Source organism: Manacus candei, unplaced genomic scaffold (assembly GCF_025592945.1).
Source record: "Manacus candei isolate 608988 ecotype Guabito, Panama unplaced genomic scaffold, ASM2559294v1 h1tg000019l, whole genome shotgun sequence".
In the NCBI taxonomy this organism is placed as follows: domain Eukaryota; kingdom Metazoa; phylum Chordata; class Aves; order Passeriformes; family Pipridae; genus Manacus; species Manacus candei.
In genome coordinates, this window is record NW_026138067.1 from 4,389,929 (window position 1) to 4,412,732 (window position 22,804).

At 38.8% G+C, this 22,804-nt stretch overlaps 1 protein-coding gene across 3 annotated transcripts in view; it reads left to right on the plus strand.

The window, feature by feature from the left end:
* VPS13B (vacuolar protein sorting 13 homolog B) overlaps positions 1-22,804 on the plus strand; it is a 428,152-nt gene that overhangs the window by 398,200 nt on the left and 7,148 nt on the right. For all 3 annotated transcript variants that reach the window (XM_051785196.1, XM_051785198.1, XM_051785197.1), the window contains exons 53-61: positions 1,481-1,608; positions 2,202-2,401; positions 4,918-5,036; positions 6,195-7,009; positions 10,616-10,792; positions 11,706-11,876; positions 18,515-18,691; positions 21,108-21,210; positions 21,877-22,126. In XM_051785196.1, the coding sequence (XP_051641156.1) occupies positions 1,481-1,608; positions 2,202-2,401; positions 4,918-5,036; positions 6,195-7,009; positions 10,616-10,792; positions 11,706-11,876; positions 18,515-18,691; positions 21,108-21,210; positions 21,877-22,126 (2,140 nt within the window). The remainder of the gene's footprint in view (positions 1-1,480; positions 1,609-2,201; positions 2,402-4,917; positions 5,037-6,194; positions 7,010-10,615; positions 10,793-11,705; positions 11,877-18,514; positions 18,692-21,107; positions 21,211-21,876; positions 22,127-22,804) is intronic.

Sequence of the window (22,804 nt, forward strand, 5' to 3'; positions counted from 1 at the left end):
CCTTGTTGCTATAAACCCTCAGCTAGTAAGAAACCGTAAGAGATTAATGCAAAAGTCAGGGTAACACATGCCCCCCATATGTAAAGGCAAGTCTTACTTTAATTTAAAAATTGTTATCTTCTGATGGTTTTGATGCTTTTATTGTAAATGGTTTAATGTTATGACTGTGTACAAGTTGTACAATTTTTATAATATATGGTCTGCTATTTTTTTATGTGCATGCCAAATAAGAGCATGAAAAGTTTTTATTGAGGATTATGGTCTTTTTTAATTTGTGGGTAACAATTTAAGAGTTTGAGGACTTGTGACAGTACAAAAATTTAGATTTTGTTTATAAAAGGTAAACATATATTTTTATAAGCATAATAAGTGGATAAAGCAGAAAAGGGATGAAACTATTTTGAGATTGCAGCAAAGAAAGATTTCCAAGTTTTAAACCTTGAACTGTCCAAATGTGCATTCTACTTACAAACAAATGCATCCAGCTAGTTAAAAATAATAGTCCAATGACTTGTCATGTGCCCAGCTTCACTTCTCAGACCTGATATCTAAATCTATTCATTCTTATACTGGCACAAACAAGAAACAATCTACTGAAATTAGAGAAGCTAAGTCAGTATATATTAGCAGTGTTGTGATCTTTCTCTCGCCTGAAGTGCTTGATATCATTCCAACCCTCATACAGCTCCTCTGTAGAGTCTAAGATATGTCATGGATACTAAAGATTCTCAAAATTACTTCAGATTTTAAAAAAATTTAATAGAAAGAACAAGGAAAGGATTCCTTATAATAACAGGCATAGAGAATCTCATATTCCTAATCAAATTTTCAGGCTGTTCAGTGATTTTTAAAATCACTATGAAGTGAAGCTTTTTAGAAATAACCAATGAATTTGCATAAGAAAAAAAAAGAATTTATCTTTATGCATGAAGATGGTTTATGTAGCTAATGAGTAGAACTAAATTAATTTATTTTCATTTTGGAAATTGATGTACTAATGATCCATAACATCGACATTTAAAACAGTGATAGCATTGTGGATCATTCCAGGGGAACAGTCAGTTACAGATTTATGTATTTGTTCAAATATCTTCAATGTGTATCAGAGAAGTATCCATGCAAATTCTTCTGGAAAATTTTGAAGATTTATGTTGAAAATTTGGACCTACAATCTCCTGGTTTTAATTTAATATAAATCTCTGCTGGCGAAGACTCTCATCTTGCAGACATACGTGTTCAATTTAACTCATGAGTAGTCTCTAGTTAGAGATTTCTGCTCTAACGTGTTTTAGGCTATTTCTTGTGTTGTTCTGTTGAAGTGGAGATATGTACTTGCCTAAATATAGATAAATATCTATGGAATTGGAACGTGATTATAAAGAATCTTACAGATGCTAGTTTTGAATGTTTTTAATTGTTCAGAGTATTAATACGTAAACATTTCATCCAAAACATGCATAATCCAATATATCTGTTTTAGAGCTATAGCACTGACTTATCAAGAGCATCTTGGCGTGACGTACCTAACACTTACAGAAGATCCCAGTCCTCGTATAATTATACACAACAGGTGCTCCACTACACTGCTTGTAAAAGAGAATTTCAAAGGTAGGTGCTGTACAATAATTAGAAACAGCACACTGTTGTAGTATAAATTATTTTACTGTATCTCCAGTACAAAATTGAGTTCAATATGTGTTTTGGTTATAACAAGAACTTGATGCCCTCATAAAGGCCTGTCTCAAAGTGAGAGACTCTGGAAGGTATTGGAGCTAATTGTGAGATCAGGAATATGAACTTAAATGTCTCCAGGCTTTTGGGTCTCTCTGATTCCAGCTGTCAAGGTGACTCAGCTGTAGGAAGCTCATAGGCAGTAGAGTTTTGTTGACATCAATTCAATCCCATGGAACAATTATATTTTCTCAGATTTACAAATGTAACAAAAAACACATTGTCAAAATTCCAGTTAGAGTATGTTAAAGTAATGATCAGTGGAACATTATTTATGTAAAACTTAATGAAATTTAAAAAAAAAAAGGAAAAAACCCAAACATACAGTATTCCAACCAATAGAAAAGCAATACTTTTATTTCTTAGTAATATTTCAGACAGAAACTTTTTCATTTCTGTAAGCATCAGTGAGTTTTGATTTCATATGGGTTTTAGAAAGTGCTAATCTTGCATATTTTATAAAATTTCAGATACGCCAAAGTTTGAAGTTTATTGTAGAAAGATTCCAGCTGAGTGTTCGGTTCATCATGAACTTTACCACCAAGTCTCCAGCTATCCAGATTGCAAAACAAGAGATTTATTGCCCAGTATTCTTCTGAAAGTGATGTCATCTGATGAATCAGTAAATGAATGGAGTGATGTTGTGGACATCAACAATCAAGGAACACAAGTAAATCATTATAAACTATTTCCTAGTTCACAGCATAAATGGTTGTCTTCCTGACCTGCACAGTACATTGTTCCTCTGCAATAAGCATTTCCTTTCTGTTGGTTTTAGTGTTTTTATTTAAGTCTTTGGAACTCTCCTGCCTCAGCCCCTTCCTGTGGAAGTTTTAGAATACAGACTGCCTTCTTCACTGGCTCTTTTTAAAAATAGCTAGATTGGAAATACAGGCTTTCTAACGCTGAATTTTTTCACTTCTTTTTAATTAACCTGGTGTTTCCTAGAAAAATTAATCCAGAAACTTTCTGGCCACTGTAAGCAAAGAATGCCACAGGGTGCAGGAAAATTCCTCTGTTTGGTAACTTAATTATAACAGATTTTTATCTTTACGTCTTGTAGGAATCATCACTGCCATTCTGCCTCTGTGTCTTCACAGAAGCTACTCATGTCTTTCTAAAACAAAACAAAATCCGCTTTTATTTCCTTCTGCTATTTTCCCCCAGTCTTGAGGTAAATGAAAGCTTCCTTGACTGGAGTAATTCTTTTTGATGGGAATTTTTTCCATCTTTGAAGTCATTAGTTTACATGGAATCAACATAAACTGCTTGACTCTTTGAAAGAAATACTAGTTTCAGATGTTTTCCCTGGGCAGCAATCACAAAATGCTCTTGATTATTGAGTGTTATGTTATATAGCAAGTGGTTCAGTTCCATTCAGCAAGCCAGTCAAGCAATGCAAGGTTTCAAATTTCAGTCATTAATGTTATGCCAGACCAGGGTTCTTTATAAGTATCTGGCTCCTAGAAGGAATTAGATGCTAAGACAACATTTGGGGATCATTGTCTACTTGAAGAGCTCTCCAAATAAAAAGCGTAGCCTTCTGTTATTGAAGTTTTAGGGTTTACATGAAGAAAATTTCCCCAAGATTTCTCAGTCTGTCTTTCTCTTAGAAAACTATAAATATATGTCAATAAAAAATATGCTACTAGCATCACATACAGTTCAGTTCAGATTGTGAAATAACTGAGATTTAAAGGATTTTAAGTAATTTGTACTCTTTCTATGCAGTCACAGATAGGTACTTCTCTTTCTATTAGAAAGTAAATTAAAATTACTTAAAACTAATACCTTACTAAAAATCAAGGTGTTTCTCATCAAAATCTTCTGAAATTGAAGTTAAAATGACCAATCTTTGAGATCAATGAGAGTTTTTTAGATAATAAGGGTGTTTTGAAAATTCAGTAAATGTCCTTTTTTCTCCAATTCCACCATGCAGGATTACAAATCCTTTGCGGACAAGCAAAGGATTGAAACTGCCATGTCAAAATTAGAAATTCTCTTATATGTAATTCTCGGAAGAATATGAAAGAAATTTGATGAATGAAATTTCATTATCTGTACAAGGTTATTGTAAATAGTCTAACAAGAATCAGTTCAAGTGCTGATCCTACTAAACTTCCAATTGGTTTTGTTTCTGGTGACTTGTTAACAGCAGTAAAGATTCTTCAAGACAAACAGCTGTTTATTTTACCTGTGCTAGCCCATTATCTTTGTTTTATTCCTGGAGTTTGCATGCCTTTAAATTATAACTTCTCTTATTGCAATCTAGTAAACAATTGTGCTGATTGTAGCCCTACAAGAATAGAGAAGCCAGCTTCCTCTAAGGACTGCTGTGAGTTTTCCAAATTGTAAAATACCTTAATCTTTTATATTCTGGAAAAACACAAAACTTGCATGGAAATATTGCAGAATTAAGCTCCAAAAACAATATATCATTTCTTTAAGTAGAATATTTGTTCCTAAAAGCAACTTCTTCAGAATGGAAGTTTGTACATCTGGAAGCAAGACACAAATGTGTTGTCAAGTTCCCAGTTTTCCTGCCTTTTTAGAAGTTTTATGCTTTCCGACAGACTTTTGCCATTTCTTTGGGGCAGCACCTTGTTTGTGAAGGTGTTCTCACAAAACCAGTTTAGATGGCTAAAAAGATGTTCTGTGGTTAGTTGTTACACAAGTCTTCGTGGATCCAAAAGGTCACTTATTTTTCAGTCTTCATGTGTTTTACATCATTCTATCAGGCATTCATCTAACCAGCTCTGAGCTAGGCCATAGCAACACAGTGTTAGTTAAGGGTTTGTTTTCTAAAGAAGGCGAAATTTTGTAGGGCTCAAGAAATATGCCTTTCCTTTTAATGCAAAATCACAAATTAGAATTTCCTGTTTATTTTTCTCATATAACCTCCCCCCTCCACAGCACATCGTGCTTATTTCTGGAGAATTTTTTTATTAAAATGTATTCAGTTATGCAGTTGAAGGATGAGGTGAAAATTTCAACTGTACAACTGAAATACTTAAAGTATCAGAGCTGTTATTTTCTGAATTATTGAATTCTGACTTTTTTCCTGAATAGTGTCATGATTTGAGTAAAAGATCTCAACCAGAAGGCATTAATAGAATTAATTCAATTTATGACACTAAAAATAGTAATTTCAGTAACATTCCATGTGTTTCTACCTCTCTCCACTAGATTGTGTTCTTAACTGGCTTTGGCTGTGTTTATGTGGACATTGCCCATCACTGTGGAACAATAGTCATAACCTTGGCCCCAGAAGGAAGAGCAGGACCTGTCGAGATCAACCTCAACAGGTATATAAAGTACATAAAAGATGATAAAGCGCATTGCCAAACAGTGCTGAGAGGTCAGTCAGCTTCCTAAGTGTTAACTGAACTTAGGAACTTCGACCTAACTGTTTGTTTGGTTTAATACTGCTGCATGCTCTGTGGCATATGTTTAGACCATATGGCTTTGTATATCACAGTTAAAAAGGACAATCTAAGATCAAAAGTCATGTCACTTTAGAGTAAACACTAGATGACTGATACAAAAAGAGGACCTGAGATGTTCATAACAAAATTCCACCATAATTAATTTTGAGTGTGTTCATCAGTTTAGCCAGGTCCTGCCATCTGTAATCTTACAAGTTCCCAAGGAAACTTGATGTGCAAGGGCTGTAGAAATAGTCTTACAATCAGTAATCAATTGTACTTGATTATAACACTCTTTAGAAGATTTTCCCACTTCCATAATATACCACAACCTGATCCTCAGCTTCATTAAGTGCCATTATAATACTACGTATTTCTAAGAGGCAGAATGCCTGACCTTCAGCAATGCTGTTACAATTAGAATGAAATTTGTTGTACTGTTTGTATTTTCCCTATAATTTAGTAATAATCACACAAAAAACTGGTCATCAGCAGTACAGAATAGCCCACTTGCTAATTAAATTTGGCAATGGGCACTGGAGGAGGGAGGCCCTCAATGCCATCAGTATAAAAATGCTGTAGTGACTTCATTGGAGGGCACTCACTGCATGTGATGTGAAATGAATTATCCATGATAATACCCTTCAGTAGTGGCTCTCAGAAGATATTGGAACATCTGAGGCTGTATATGAGTTATCAGAAAATTGTATTTGTTGTCTGCTTTAATATCTGGCTCTGTAGCAAATATAATAGGGAATGTGTAGATAGAGACATTCGTGTCCAAACTGTTCTGCTGATTGAGAAAAAAGAAAGAAAAACCTGGCATAGATGGATACTATCCCATTTCTTAGAAGCCTCCTTGGTGGTACCCTCTGTGGTGATTAAGACTGCCAAATCCCATTAACGTTAACGGGACTTGCGCAATGAGTTTCCCATGTGTTACAGAGAACATCTCTCCTGATAGCTTTTTGAGAAAGCAAGATGCCAGATAGACTCAAAATACATGAAGTAACAAGATTTCTTCTCCCTCCTGTCTAGAAGTCAAGAGCAGACCCTGTCACTGAAAATGTTCATCAATCAGTTAAGTCTTGCTGCATTTGATGATATTACAAACCACAAAGTATCATCTGAACTTCTGCGTCTCACAGCAGACAATGTTTTCATCCACATGGCCCCAGCCACCAGTTCCCTGTCACAGGAGTTCCAGCGGGACTCCATGGAAGGCCTCCCACAATTTCATAGTCTCCAAGTGTATTGTGAAGACTTGCAACTGGACAATCAGTTGTACAGCAAATCTAATTTCCATTTTGCAGTCCTGCTGTGCCAAGGAGAGAAAAATGAGACTGTGCAATGGTCAAGAGTGAACAACCTCATTGTTTGTAACAAAGATTTGGAAAGCTATAAGGAAAACTGCTTTATAAAACTCTGCATTGCTTTCTCTGAGGAAGAGAATCTCATGTTTCGTGTGAATGACCTCAGCTTTGAACTCAAACCAGCTAGGCTGTATGTGGAAGACACCTTTGTTTACTACATTAAGACTTTGTTTGATACATATCTTCCAGAAAACAAAACTGCTTGTAAATCCATGAATGCTTCAGATACTACCCTGATAGTGCCTGAACAAGTGAGAGAGCATGCCAGAGCTTTAGTTAAGCCCGTGAAGCTAAGAAAACTAACAATACAACCTGTAAATTTACTTGTCAGTATTCATGCTTCATTGAAACTGTATATAGCCTCAGATCACACCCCTCTCTCCTTCTCTGTGTTTGAGCGAGGACCCATCTTCACCACTGCCAGGCAACTTGTCCATGCCTTGGCCATGCATTACGCTGCTGGAGCACTTTTCAGAGCAGGTCAGTACTTTTTCTTGACATGTAACATTTTTATTGGGCACGAGGATTCTGTGATTGTCTCTCAAACTGAATAACCTAGATGTTAGCCATACAATTATTGCTTAATGATATTTTCAGACACCTTTCAGGTCCTGCCATACAACGTAAGGGAAATAAAATGGCCAAGCATACACCAGTGAAGATTTCCAAAGTTGTGCTAAATATTAGCCAGCCGCCTGAAGGCTTTACAAAACCCTGAACACAGTATAAAAATGTATTCTAGCTGGCTTAGGTTTTGTCATTTTATATTATTGCACTAGTCAGAATCAACCCACATTCCTCAAATAAAATCCCCAAAACTACATTTAATCAAATTATTCAGCATGTTGCTCTGCATTCAGAAGTAAATTATAGCCCTGTATGTTGTTTTGTTGTTAAAACTCCTTTTGGCTGCAGTTTATGATTAGGATTCCGTCTTTCTTCATACAACCTTCAGTCTAAACTGGTACACAGATGTTTGTTGTCCTTTGATCCAAGAACTATGAAGTTTGCTTTTATTAACTTTTTCCCACATAGGATCAATAGTGAGCAATTAGTCTTTTCAGGTTATCAGGTACATTCTGTTTCCCCTAAATACTAATTTAGAAATCATGAAATTTGGTCTCTGATGTGTCTTAGTGTGGCACAGAATGTGAACCTGAGGAAGGAGGAAAGTCCTCCATGGTCACACACAAGTAACATACTCCACAATGAAAAGTGGGATTTATTTTCCTTCAATACTAATGGTCAGATTTTCCGAGATCCTGATGCTTGCACTTGTGCTACCATCATAGCTGCAACTGATTTCTGTGCATAGTTTCCAAAATTGTACACAGGCATTTCAGCTACTTATAAACAGAAATGGTGAAATGCTGACCTGGTCTTTCACAGTGTGCATACCTGACTTGTATTGTTAATTGTGACAACTGTGTACACAATTGTGCACCAGAACATTGTGTACCAATTCATTGTTTTCTTGCATTATTATGCTTGCAAAATTTGCCGGTCTTTCTTTTTCCTACTTCTTTGGATTGGTTTTGCAGTTAAACCTCATAGTACAAAAGGGGAAATCTAGTGGCTTGGTAATTAACAGTGAATTTGTGGCCAGATATGGCCTACAATGTGAATGCTTCTCCCCGTGACTGGCTAGGAGTGGTGCTACAAGTAGTTCCAGACTGCAGCAGGAAATTAGGGCTATACTGGCTTTTTATCCACCACATCCCAGGTGAGGCACAGATGCTGGATAGGGATTCCTGAGTCTGCTCTTGCTCTTTCCTCCTGTGCTAGCCTTGCAGTGCAGCAGTGCAAAGGCCATCAGTTGCTCTGGGTACATGATGTACCTGAAGGCCTAAGTTGCCTATAAAGAAAATGCAGTAGCTCTTTGCTAATATAGTCATAATTATTTCATGTCAGTAGATATAATTGCTAAACATACTGTAGGAAATGGTAACCTGGGATGATACTATATTTCTACAAAGTAAATACCACACAGAGCTTGTGAATTGAGGGATTATTCCTAGTTCCTCATTCTCCTATTCCTGATTTACTCCCACACCTTCCTCCTTGGGTTGGGTGGTCCATGCCAGCACTGAGGAGCTGTTTGTTTTGCTCTGAGCATTGGCCAAGGAGGGTCACTCGTGCTGCAGGTTGCACATTCTTCCCATGAGCTCTCCAAGGGTGAGCATGCTCCATCCAGAGCTTCCCAAACCCACAGGGCAGGGATAGACTGCAGCAGACCATCCCTGGGTTATCATTTTTGTGTTTAATTGTTTTAATTCCTGGGTTTTATCTGTTTTTCATTCTTGAACATGCTGGCTGGCCCAGCAGGTGAGGGGAGTTGAAGTCCCCTGTGTCCAGGCCTGGTGGTGCCTGCTGGGGATGTTCCAGCGCATCAAGGCACTAAGCTGTGGTGTGCTGCAGCCTGTTTCTGTCACACCACCACCTGAGACAAGGAATGCAAAGAATATTTAGGGGGAAAAAAGTCTGTGAGAGGTTATTGCAATAGTATTGATCAGAAAAAGTAGAAAGAGCATCTCTTACATCTGTACGTGCCTCCCCACCCATCCAGCTTTTCATCACTTCACACAGTGGCAAAGATAATTTATTAAAAGTACTGCAGTGAGGGAGTTGCAGGCCCAGCCTGGAGCACTGGTTTCCCTTGGTCCCAGCAGGGAAGGACTGCTAGAGGACACTCCTTTTCAGGGCAGGCACCACGGGGTCACAGTGTCTGTTGCTGCTCTGTTTGCTGCATTGCCAGTAGCACTTGCATTTTGTTTTTGTAGTCCATCTCACCCCCTTCCTTGTGTCCACTCTGGTTCCTGCTTTTTATGTTACATGTAGTGGAGTTCTCAACCTGCCAGAACTGAAATGTGGGACAGATTCAACAAGAATAATAGATTTTCCGGGAGCTTAGAATGATAGTATGAGATTAATCCATTTCATATGAGTAACATTTTCTCTTCTGTTCAGTTTCATGATTCAGCCTTCCACAGGAGTGACTGGGAGGGGTTAACAGAAAACAAGAAAAGCATCTGGATAGCAGGAGTTTTCAGTGATGAGATGGGAATGAGGAGGGCAGAGTGCAGATCAAGGGCCCTTGTGGGGGAGCAGGAGGCCACTCTGTCCATCCTTCAGTCTCCTGGCCCTGTCACACCTTGTGCCACTCTGACAGTGCCAGTTGAAATTCATGGTACCAGGGCTCAAAGACCAAGCAGTTCCTGTTTAACGTTTATTGCCCTTTCTGAATTGCTCTCTCTGGGCTGCCAAAAAAAGAGTTATGCAGCACTATTTCCCTAATAAATCTGCTGCCAACCAGCCTGAGAAAGACAAGACCTGCAAACAGCTTTCCAGCAACAGATTGCTGTGCGCTCGGCCGTCCAGCAAGCTGCTGGCAACCCTGCGTTTATATAGGAAACCAGATCTGCAGATACATCTCCTGGGATATGCATAAGGAATACTCCCCTATGAGTAACCTAATCAGCATGTAGATGTCATTGCTGTTTACACAACTGTACTGAGCAGAAGACATTTGTCTGGCTTTCACTGCACTCAGAAAGAAAATGATCAGCTTAGAAGTGTTGGGGTGGATTTAAAATAACTTCTTAAGCACTTGTCAAAAATCTGCATCCCTTTTCCTAACACTCCATCAAGCAATTGACCTGCACACTCCCGTAAAGCAGTACATTGTATCAGTGTAAACTCCCTGTCACAATTCTATCACATAAGGATGTGAAATCACAACGCTGCCTTATAGCATCTAAAACCAACCCAACCATCTGAGCTTGCAGTCCCGTTCCTCTGTAGCTGTGCGGCTCTTGCATCCACCTCCCTTGCACACTTTTAGCAGAAATACGGGAAGCTCCTGGAAGGAAGTAATTCTAAAGCTATTTGTGAGTTTGCCAAAAGGATTTCTTTGATTTACGAAGTATGAAAGATTGCCATTTCTGAATTCATAGTGGATGAGTTATTTCCTGTGTTTTGCTCAAAGGAAGTTCATAATGTGATGAATTCTAGTGTGAAAAAGATAATTAAGAAATAAGCTTTTCACAACTGCTGCAACGGTAACATGTGTCTTGTTTTTCTACGCAGGCTGGGTCGTTGGTTCCTTGGAAATTCTGGGAAGCCCAGCTAGTCTGGTGAGAAGCATAGGGAATGGCATAGCCGATTTCTTTAGGCTCCCCTATGAAGGGCTGACCAGAGGCCCAGGAGCATTTGTCAGTGGAGTTTCCAGAGGAACGACATCTTTTGTAAAACACATTTCCAAAGGTAGAGCTTTCACTTTGTTACTCCAACTACTGCTTTGTTGTCATGCATTGTTAAAGGATGTGTTAAAGTTTTAAACTGTATTGCTTGTAGCTTTGTTTGACTTGCTAGGCTGCAGCGAAGTGCTGGGAGGGTAACAAAGCTCACGTGTAAACTCTCATGTATTAAACAGATCACCACTTAACTGCAGTGCATGAGAATGTTTCAGAAACTTCAGAATTTTAAACCTCCCAGTGGGAAATAGAGATTCATTCAGCAAGTATTTGATGCGATAACTGCAGAAGTATTAAAGGTGTTCTGCACTTCTGCTAGTCATCAGAAATTCTACACTCGGCCACCTCATCATATTTATTATTTCTTTAGAAAAAGAAGTAGATACAGTTGTCATAACTGTGTAAGTTATAGGATAGGATTTGACAGTGGAGCTGTCCTGGCCCAGGAACAGGAGTAGCTTTTCCTTTGAGAAGCCTGTACAAACAGTGCCATCGCGTGGCTCCAGCTGCAGGAGACACTGTGGCGGCTGCCCCGCCACTGGCTGCTGCTCCAAGCCTCCCTCTCCAGCCTCCCGCAGGACACGGCCTCCCTGCTCCTCCTGTAAATATTTGTTTACTTTTCCATCACCCCTCCTTCCATTTAGGTTAGCCTTACAGAAGTCAGGGAACTGGGGAAGGATGTTCAGATGAGTTGCTGTTCCCACCGGCCAGGCAAACCTGGAGCAGGCTAATGTAAAAGGCGTGACGTGGACCGTAGCAGCAGCGTGGTGATGCTTAACAAATAGTAAAGCATGTTCCACATGGGTGTCTGTTCAGTTGACTTGCTGTTCTGCTCGTAAGCTCAGTGTTGCAGTGAGGCATACTCCGTGTTTTAAATTAAAGCATTTTGATCCAGACCCAAATGTATATCTCCATGTATTTAGGTACACTGACGTCAATTACCAATCTGGCAACAAGTCTTGCTCGGAATATGGATAGGCTGTCACTGGATGAGGAGCATTACAACAGACAAGAAGAATGGAGAAGGCAGCTTCCAGAGAGCCTGGGAGAAGGACTGAGACAGGGGCTCTCTCGTTTAGGCATTAGCCTTCTAGGTAATGTACTATTAAATGTCAAGTTGAGTGATAATACTATTTTCTAATCTGCTCACCAGCCTTTTCTACATGTGAGTTATAATTCCAAATTCTGGGGGTTTTGGTGTTTTCTTGTGAAATAGCCTCACAATATATATATGAGATAGTTTCTTTTTATCAAGATTTAGTGACTTTTGTATATGTTTTTTGCTGATAAAATAATTGCACATATAGAATGAGTTTGCGCTTTCCTTGTGAAATAATATTTTCACTGGTACGTGATGTATACCTGAATCAAAAGAAGAATAATTCTGCATTGGGCAAGGTGGCTTGTAACTAAGTCAGCACAAAGACTTCACCATGTTCATGTTTATTTTCCAATGAGGTACAGGAATGCCTTCTGAACCTGCTTGTTTTTGCTGCACTGTAGATATCGGGAATTCTTGGGTTTGTTTGAAAACCACTTGAACTTAGTGCAGATGTTAAGTAAGCTTTGATGAGGAATTCTGCTATTACAAAGAGACCCAGATCATCCTGATTCAGTGTAATTGTATTCATCAAGCAGCCAAATGAAGTGAAGATTACTCTGTCCATTTCAAAATAGTACCTAAAAATTTGAACACTAACCCGCAGTGGAAAAAACCTCTGCGAGAAGTTTTGCAGTAAGGGGCTGGATTTTCTAGGTTACTTCGACTTGTCACACAGCAAAGGAATGCAGAACTGTATTGTTTGGCAGAGTTCCTGAGTATGTATTAAACAGTATGAATCTCTCGGAGATCAAAGTGACCAAAACCAGTCCAGAGCAAAAGGTTAGAAGAGCTGAAGCTTGAAAGGATTTGTCCTCTTTCCTAATCTTCAGTAGTGTACACAACTCCTAAATTTGCAACCGCAACCCTGAAAGCCCTGAAGAGGAAGTGGTAAAAATGTTACAAGTTTGGGTTAAGTTACTGGGAATTATTTTAAGCAATAACGTTAGATGATGTGAAGCACTGTCATTTGATAATGCCTGTAAACGGGCAAGCGAGTGTCCTGGGAGAAATGCGCATAAAGGAGAAATTTCATATATTAATAGCCACTGTCCCAATAGAAAACTGCAACTGGTGTTGCAAATCAAAGGCAGTTTTTAGGAGGTTTTATTTTTCCTTCTTGTTTTATTGAGCTAAAGGCAGTCAGGTTGAGTATTTGGATGAAAGATTATACTTTTAGAAGCACTGTGTCAGCCTGCAGTGCTGGTGAAATGGGTTGGTGATCTTGGTTCAGTTATTAATAAGACAGCGAGATAACATGGTGTCTATATCCCCTTCACTGACACACCAGAGCCCTTCAGAGCTAAAAGCATGAGCTGTACAGCCTGCAGTAAAGAGCAAAACTTTGTAGCTTTGGCTGTAATAAGGCAAAGTTTCTGCTGTTCAGGAAAGCTGAGAACTCATAACATGCACACACAAATACGCCGTTCTTGCACCTCTCTGCGCTCAAGGCTTCCGTCGTTCATGGGAGTACACCCAAGTTAAAAACAAAACCAAAAAAAAGGGAGTTAGAATTTCAGTGTCCCTGATTTCCTGAGAAATCAGATTTCATGTTAGAAACTTAGAACTTCATTATTAGCATTTAAATAGTGCTATTCCACAAGCTAGAGTTCTTGTTCTTATTGCCGCTGTTATTATTTAGAGATTCCTCCCTGCTAAATTCCTCTGTTCTTAGCAGTGGAGGCAACGGAGCATGCAGATAAATAGCTACAGATACTGTATAACTGGACTTGACAAGTATGGAACCTTTCACTAAGGGAGAAATCAGAAATATTCCACTGAATTTGTATTAGGCATAATTTTTTTAATATAAACCTAATTTTTAAAAAGCATGTTTTCTCTGTATACACAGCAGCATTTGTATAAATTGTGTGAAGACCTAAATTAAGAATGTTCAGTTTTTACAAACACATCAGAAAGCTGTTTCTGTCCTGACTATTTAGTTTAAAGAATATTGTGGCTTCCAAAAAAAAAAAAAAAAACCAGTCATATTTGAACCAAAGGTATCACTGTGCTGCTTTTTTTTTCACCAGCATATTCAGAATAAACATGAACATGCTTACTCTAAAAACAGTTACAGGTTCTTCATACATAACAAAGCAAAGTGAAGCTGCAGTTATTTTCCTTCACAAGGATGAAGAGTTTGATGAGTACAGAAATGCAGAGAACAAGACCATTTGAAGCTATAATTTCTGTGACTTTCTAATTGTAAAGTTGAGAAGTGTGAAAGAGATTTCTAGGGTAGTCACAGTACTCTTATGTTCATAAAAGCCATCTGACCTATGCAAGCAGCTAAAAAAATTACAAATGCAGATTTCATGCCTAGGCACATTCGTGTGAGAGGCCTCAGTTCACTGATACATTGTGGTATCTACCCAGAAAGAAGAGTTGCCTTTCTGATTTTTCTGAAAATCTGGCTTATGGTGGCCCTGATTCAGCAGAGCACTTAAGCATGTGCTTAAGAGCTTTGCTGAATCAGGGCCAAAATCATGTACTCTTGTCTCGTCCTCAGTGCAAGTTGTTCCCTGTGGTACATTCTTAAGTGCTTTGTCCTGTCTCATTTTAAATGACTCAAGCACTGTCAGGGTGTTGTTTGATTTGATTGTTATCTTTGGCCAGCTGTTGTCTTCTTTTCTAGTTTGGGGGAGGCTTCTGGGTCATTTTATTAACATTTGTGTGTGAAAAGAAGCAAAAGCTTATGATAGGTGTGCTTTTTTCTTTTATGTGATTAGACAAAAATGCAGTGAAATTGTATGTAAAATATTCAGATGATTGAATTCCCGCAGAGGAACTAGCTCTTACATTTTGCATGACAAGGTCAAACTTAAAATAATACTTTATAACCATGTAAAATAGACTATTGAAACTATGGGCTTAGTTTTCAACTGCAGGTCCTAGTGAAAAATATCATATTGAAGTAGCTCCCCTTAGGAAGTTGAGAATTTCTGATTAACCAAAAAGCTGACAACTACTCAAAAAGCCATTTTTTACAATGGCAGAAGTGTTCGACATTTCAGTTACTCCTTCCTGCTTTTAGGGAAAGTGAATTGAGTCATGCTGATGGACAGTGTAACTGCCCTGCCAGCAAAGGTAAAGCCTGGGTTTCAGAAGCTCAAATTTTTGTTATTACGGGTGGTAGTGCTGTGTTAGCTCTCACTGAATCAGGGCCACTCTACTTTTGCCTGTCTGCAACACAAGATACTACGAGCTGCTGCTAATCCTGAAGTTGTGTGCTATTCCACACACTAATACTGCAAATACATTAATGCACAGCAGCAGGTGCTCTTTGAGCTGCATTTTTATGTGATGTTTGCTGTGATGAGACTACGCTTTAGCTGTATTTTGGTGTGAAACACCAAAGGACTTGTCTGAAGGACAACAGAGAAGAGAAAAGGAAGCAAAAGGGTTTCAGTTTGGCTAGCTTCCAGCCTTGTGGAAAAGCATGGCCCATTTCTCTTGGGGAGAGGGGGAGGATTTTTTCCAATCATGTCTTTGTCTGAAAGAGTTTGTCACAAGCAACCCAAGCTTTGCTAAGTTCTGTGAGCTGTACTACAGGCACCAAACTTTGTCAGTCTGTGCACAAAACAGTTGCTGCCCGTAATCAAATTCTTGAAGTAATCCAGTGATATACTCTGAAATATCTGAATTTTGTAGTTATCAAAGTAACTTTTTTATTGTTACTGAGCAGCATGTATTAACCAGAATGCACCCCATCTGATGTTTAGCAGATGTTATGTTGTTGCTGGAACCTCTTTGGTCCAAAATATGTTTTTGTTTTGTTGCTTTGGTGTTTAATTTTATTGAGGTTTTCTTTATACATATATAATCTGTGTGTACATATGTGGACATGCATATAAAATCAAATGCCTAGGGTAAGGAAGAAAGGAAAAATGGAGAATGGTTTCATTTAATAAAAAAAAAAATAATGGGCAAGGGACATTACAGGGAAAAGACGGGGACAACAGTAGGACACCATGTGAGAGTGTGTGATAAGAGTGGGAAGGGAGGAACCACTACATGTGGTTCCATGCTCTGCTCCCTTGATACCCTACTGAAATCTGGCAGGGAGAGACCTTCTGTGGTAAGTCCATCCAGCATGATGCTTCTGCCACAAGCTTTATGTTAGAACGCAAGAAGCCACACGGGCACCTGTAACATGTGCTTTGCACCATTCCAGGTGTGAGGAGATGCCCTCAACCTCACATGTGTATCACCATTATCTCACTGCCCTTGGGTTTTAAGGTGGCTCAGCCTTTGGCCTATATTTCTTTTGCTTTGCCCACACATCACTCATACACACAGGAAAGAAGCTGCACAGATCTGGATTCCCCATGCAAGGGTGGTAGGACCAGCCACTCCTCAATGAAAGGAGTAAGGTTATAGTTTATTATGTGATTTGTGGGCATGGCCACAGCACATGAATGAGTTATGTCAATAAGTCACAATTTGAGATAAGGAATTACAAAGAGGGAGAGAAGATCAGTGGTTATATTTTTGCAGGTAGAACAACAGGACTTGCAAAAGGATTTGAGGGACAAAAGCGCAATGTCTTCACAAACAAGTTCAGAGCATGCATAAAATGCCAGAGTAACAGAAAGTGTGGAAGTACTAAACAACTGGCTAATTAAGCTATATATTATTTGAGGCAGTATATAAATAATCTTATATAACACAGTCACAGCAGTTTCCATTCTGTTTCCTTGTCCTCTGGGCCCAATTCCAGTTGAGAAGTGCCTGGAGCGTACCACAGGTCCTTTGGAGTAGGCTCTTATTTATTATTACCTTATAACATTGCTCAAGTGTATTGCAGTAAATAATTTACTAGTGCTAGGACTTAGGTGGATTACATTTAATAAGGCAATAACTTCTGTTCTAAAAGTGCAGTTGCTGTGGATGACCTCAAGAGATAGGGTGAGGGTGAGGGAGAGGGTGAGAGTGAGGGTCAGGGAGGTCACAGGTTAGTGTAATATCATAACTTAGCAGGACACCAAGTATTGTTTTATGCCTTCAAATGCATCACAATTGCACAAAAGACTGCACAAACAATCCCAATTGTGTAATGTGGTGTTGTGGTATTATTTTAGTCAAGCAGCAGGAGCAGCTGGTAAGTACTAATGAACTGAAAATTGTATCATTTCCATGGCATGGCATTAAGGAAGAAGCCTCATGGCCTTTGTGGTACAAAGGGTGAACGTTCAGCTGCACGCTCAGCTTCAGTGAGTGAGCTCAATTAAAAACAGGCATCATATTAAGGATAGACTAGCATTTTCTGGGAAAATACTATACATTTATCAGTAAAGGATACATATACAGAAGTTGGAAGAAATCTCTCTAAGAGGAGAGGAAGGCATTTATGGGAGATGCAAGTTTCTTGAATTGCTGATGGATAGTATCCCAGGGACAAGGATCTGGGGAGATGTGTGCTGCTTCTCATCCCCATCTTTTCTTTGGATAGAAAACCAGTATATAAGTACAATATTAGTTCTTGTTGTTCAAAGTCAGCAACTTCTTCATTTATCCAGTGACAGTAAACTAAAACCATCTGAAAACCACTTAGCAGCTTGCTCCCTAGTGCATGTCACGCTGGTAAACACATGGGGCCAAATACCTCGGTTGCAATTGCCCAGATCTGTGGAATTATGCCTGGATTTGCTTCTGCATACAAAGCAGAGTCTTCAAAGATGTCTAGGTTGCAGTGAAAATGCCTGGTTACTAGGGTGACACTCGGTCCTACTCATTAAATAATTGTTTTATCTTGATATTTGCAGTTGCAGGTGCAAACTGAGAGCTGGCCAAGGAGCCTGCAAACTTGCTTTTCACTAAGCAAAGCACCTTGGATCAGGCAGACTGGTGTTGCTTTGTCCAATCCCTGTACTCTTAGCGATTTCCAAATAGCTTATCTATCAAAATTACAACAACTAGAGACATGTCTGTGGTTAAGTGGCTAGCGTAAACTCAAGATCAAAGGAATGTACCACCTCACATACCTGTTTACATTTAGGAAGATTTAAGTTGGAGTTCTTTGTTGATACTAAAAGCTGGGAAGGTCACTTGTGTTACTTGTAAAAGTTTGACCCATGCACATTAAAGTAAAATATGATCATTTTCACAAAAACGTAACAAAAAGTCTCAAAGTCTAATTCTGCTAATCTTAGTAATATATCAAAAATTGCATTAGCTTATGAACATTTCTGGCAGTGGAAGAGGATATAAAAATGATCTATTGAATACAAGCAGTTTTTATTCTCATGAAGTCAATCTCACACTTACGTGAAAATCTCATTTCCATAGGAGCTCAAGTTGTCTAAAACTGGAGGATTTTATTCCTAGCCCAGAATTTTGAGAATTGCTACACAGAATGAGCCAAATTAAACTAACTCAGCAAGAGCATTTAGCAAAAGTAGTTGAAAGAGGAGAATATACTGTAAGGCTAGATGATCTGAATGTTTAAAACAAAAAGTCAAGATTTAACTTACACTGAAGCTAGGGTAGTGTTTAGCTAATTGGTCACATGCTAAATAGCTGTATAAGAAGAGTACAGTCTCTATTCCAAGAACTATTCCAGTATTAAGATTTCCTCTTATTCTGAGATATTAATCTTCTCTACTTACTGGGGACCCTTGTTTTTTTCAGGTGCAATTGCTGGAATTGTGGATCAGCCGATGCAGAATTTTCAACGAGTATCTGAGGCCCAGGCTTCAGCTGGGCACAAAGCCCGGGGGGTCATCTCGGGTGTGGGGAAAGGAATCATGGGCGTCTTCACAAAGCCCATTGGAGGGGCAGCTGAGCTGGTCTCCCAGACAGGTTACGGTGAGTTTGGCTATTTCCAACATCTCCATTTAAATTTTAAAATGCTTTTCAGATACAACCTGCTGTGTCTTGCTTCCTCTGCTCAGTAGCTGTGTGACTTAGAGAAAGATTTAGAATACTTACAAATGTTGTGCTGCTTTTCTTAAAAGCCATCATGGTGTGCTTCTCTCTTGTGTTACCGATCAGCAATGTACAACCACAGAAACACAGAATGCAGAAAGCATGAAGTAATTCTTGGAATACAGTAGAATTAGTTACAGAAACATATGTGCTTACAAAAGATTTTTGACATAAAAGGATTAGAGCAACACTATATCCAATTAGAGTGTTATTTTGAGATTGCTTTGTTATGGCAAGGAAAGAGTTGTGCTATCTCTGCACGAAGAGAGAGTTATGTTCCTGGGAGAAAGAAGTGAATCATGTAACGGGAGCATCCCCTTTAAACTGGATGCTGGAGAGTCATGAGGAGACAGTCCTGTTTTTGGATACATGGGTAACCTTTTAGCAACCAGAAGTGGGTTTTCCAGCTAGACTTAGCACTTAGTGGCAGTGGTGGCGAATCGTTTCAAATTGATGTGAACAAACAAGAAGTATAAAAGATAAAAATAAAATACCAAAATACACTAATTCCTTTGCTTCCAGTATCAATACATCAAAGCTGTTGGTTTGGATATTGAAGAGGAAATGGTGAGCGGAGGCAGTCAGGGAAGAGAAGAAGGAAGACCTGTTGATAAAAGGACAATGTGTCAATAACTTTGCTTCACTAATTATACCAGACAAATCTTGCATGTTTAAGACTTTAATCACTAGCAATATATTTGTGATGTGTTGATTAGAATATGAATAGTTCTTGTGAGGCTTAAGTTTAGGATGCTTCCGACAACATTCACAACTCATTCCATCTATTTAAAGACATAATGAAACAATTATTAGAATTCTTTCAAATCAACTTTAGCTTGTTTGTATGAGTCAAAATAACAACTGTTCTCCTGAATTATACATTCCATAGGTATAAAACCCATATCTGTAAACTCAGAAACGTTTTTCTGTTGTCAGTTGCCTGTGTGTTGTTGCATTATTCTTTCTAGACTTAATTCTGCTCCCTTCTTTATCAAGAAACTTGTAATAGTAGAGGGACACTTTTCATTGCAGATATGGTATATAAGACGTCATGTTTTCCATGAGCATGTGACAAAAGGAGTTAGCCAGGAAAAAAACATAAAAACTGTATCAATAATAACTGACTGTGCGTGAGAGGAAAACACACAAAAGTTCAAGTAACTCTTACCCACAACTGAATTGGAAGTGGGACTGTGCCCCTTGGGGGGGACCAAGGGGCGTGGGGGACCACACAGAAATAAACACATGTTCTCTCTTTCTCCATCTGTAAATAACATTTTCACTCACATAATGCTGAGAACCTCGGTAAGCCAACTGTTACAACTGGGATGCTCCTTTTAAGTATTACCATCAACATGTGTGTTAAAAATTAAAGGCTTTTTTTCATCGCTGATGTTTTGTTTAAATTATTATCCATTGTGTAAAAAGGAATCTAAGTTATTGACACCCTTGTGCAAAAATGCCTTTGGAATGCTTAATTAGAAAAAAGAAAATTTCTTCCACTTATTTGGAGAGCAACTTTGCACCAAACCATATAACAGTAGTGCTTGCTGTATAACCTACTTTGTGTCTCTCATGTAAAAAATTTTAAAACTACTTAATTTGTGAATTTTTTGCAACCCACTCATTCTTTCTGGTGACCATACCTCATCATTAAAAGTTTACAGGCCATCTGAAAGCATACATACTGTATCATCTTCAGCTTGGGAGAGTCTTTTTAGAAACCTGTTTAACTGCTGCTTGTAGTCTCCATTCTGTGCTGGCACTAAGAAGAATTCACAATAAACCAGATGCCCCAAGAGATCTCATAAATGTATATGGATCTGTGTTTAACAGCTGGATTAAGCAACTGAACATTTAAATACAGTATCTAGGCAAACTTGCCTTCTAATTTGTACCAATCATGACACGTATATGAAAGTATTTTAATATTAAGCAAGAAAGTTAACAACAGTCTTGATTTTTTCTACATAAATCCTAAGTGATGTGTCTGATCCTACTCTGAAGTGATGGCTCTCAGGAGCATTATGTTTCTCTTGATTGCAAGTGTATGGCTAATTCAGAGAACACAAAGTGGAGCTTTTTTTGTTTCTTGCTAATGCAGGATCACTGGGGTTAAGTGCACAACTCTTGCATTGTAATATTTAATGAACTATCTTGACTACAGCTTCCAAAGATGTGACATCATTTTGGATCTGCACTATTTTATGAACTGCTTTAAACAGATGACATCACTGCAACACGTAACTGTTTTGTAGAAAACAACTACTGAAAAACCTGAACTCTCTTACCACAGGTATTTTGCATGGAGCTGGACTTTCTCAGCTTCCCAAGCAGCGCTCTCATCCAAATGATCAACATGTTGAGCAGGCTCCAAACAGCCACGTCAAATATGTCTGGTAAAATTATTTAGACAATTGCTCATTTTTACATCCACATTGTTTATTAATAGGTTCTGGCCTGTGGTCAAGTTAACAGGCTGCTTCCCTAGGAAAGGCTGAGTTATGGCAGTTTGTTTAGGAACATTAAACACAAAGGTAGTGCATAGAAACCCAATCTGCAAATGATGGGCTGCTGATCTGCATCCAGCTCTGAAACTACAGAGCTGATCTTTATTTAATGGCATTCAGTGAGTTCTTACTTATTTATCATTGCACCAAGCCCAAGAAAAATACTGCACATCTCCAGAAACAGCTGTTAGTGAAGATAGCTTTATTTTCTGCCCTGAATCTCTAAGCCACTTCTCAGGGTAATTTTTCTATTATCAAGGAAATAGGATGGGAAATAGGCTGACCTAGCACAGATACTAGGCCAATTTTGCAGTGAATGATTAAGGGGTTTTTATAAGTAACAATTTCACATTCATTATTTAAATCTGAAGTCTAATATCTTTCAGTAATGGTGTTTTGGATACACTCCCTGGCTTATTTTACATCTGTAGGTGATAGCTACAGGCTTAAGTAAAAACATTAGTGATTAAAATAAGCCCTGGAGGACCCGATGCACAACACTGACTACTTCTTCTTTTCATCTTTTTTTTTTCTTTTTTTCCCTTGATAATGCAGGAAAATGCTGCAATCTCTAGGAAGGCCAGAGGTCCATATGGCCTTAGATGTCATGATTGTGAGTGGATCAGGCCAGCAGCATGAAGGCTGCTTGCTGCTCACCTCAGAGGTGCTCTTTGTCGTCAGCATCAGTGAAGACACGCAGCAGCAGGCATTCCCCGTGACTGAAATCGATTGTCTGGAAGATGATCAGCAAAAAGATCTGCTGAAGGTGCAGCTAAAGCAGCAGAGAGTGCCTTCTGATTTGGAGGTAAAGACTTGAGTATGTTTTTCATTCAAAGATAAAGTTACAACTGATGACGATGTGTTTGGCAATGGGGATAGTCACCGGTTGGTGATACTGGGTCAGGAGGCCAAAGGTATAAGTGCCAAACCAGGAGACCTGCTGTTTTCTCGTGCCTCATACTTGACTGTGTTGCCCTTTGGATGAGAGGGAGGTGTCTTCTCCCTTCTGTCCTCTTATTGATCATGATATACCATATCTATGACAGAAATTTTCTGAGGGAAAATGTAGAGGTAGTCTGGGTTCTTGGTAAGCATCACCTCTTTTCCAAAAAGGTTTTCATGCCTAGATGTGCACAAGGTGTTTATTGTTTGGCAAGTCAGTATTGCTGCCTGTGCCTACAAGGTGCCAGCAAGAGCAGATCCTTTCATTCTTCTGTGAATTCTGATGACAGATCAGTGGTGCTGATGCTCCTTTCAGCATGTTTCTTATCTTGACACTTCCAGTGCAGTTGTTTTGCTTGGCTGCCAGTTGTATTTGCTTCTTTAGTTCTTCCTTCTTCTGCAAATGCTAACTTTAAACAGTGTCAGTTCTTTTCTGAGATTGGATGCACCAAGTGTTTGCCAGTAAGAGCATAAAACATTCATCTTCATATTGAAGGATCTCTAAGCCATTTGAATTATCTTCTTTAATGGTAGAAGGATG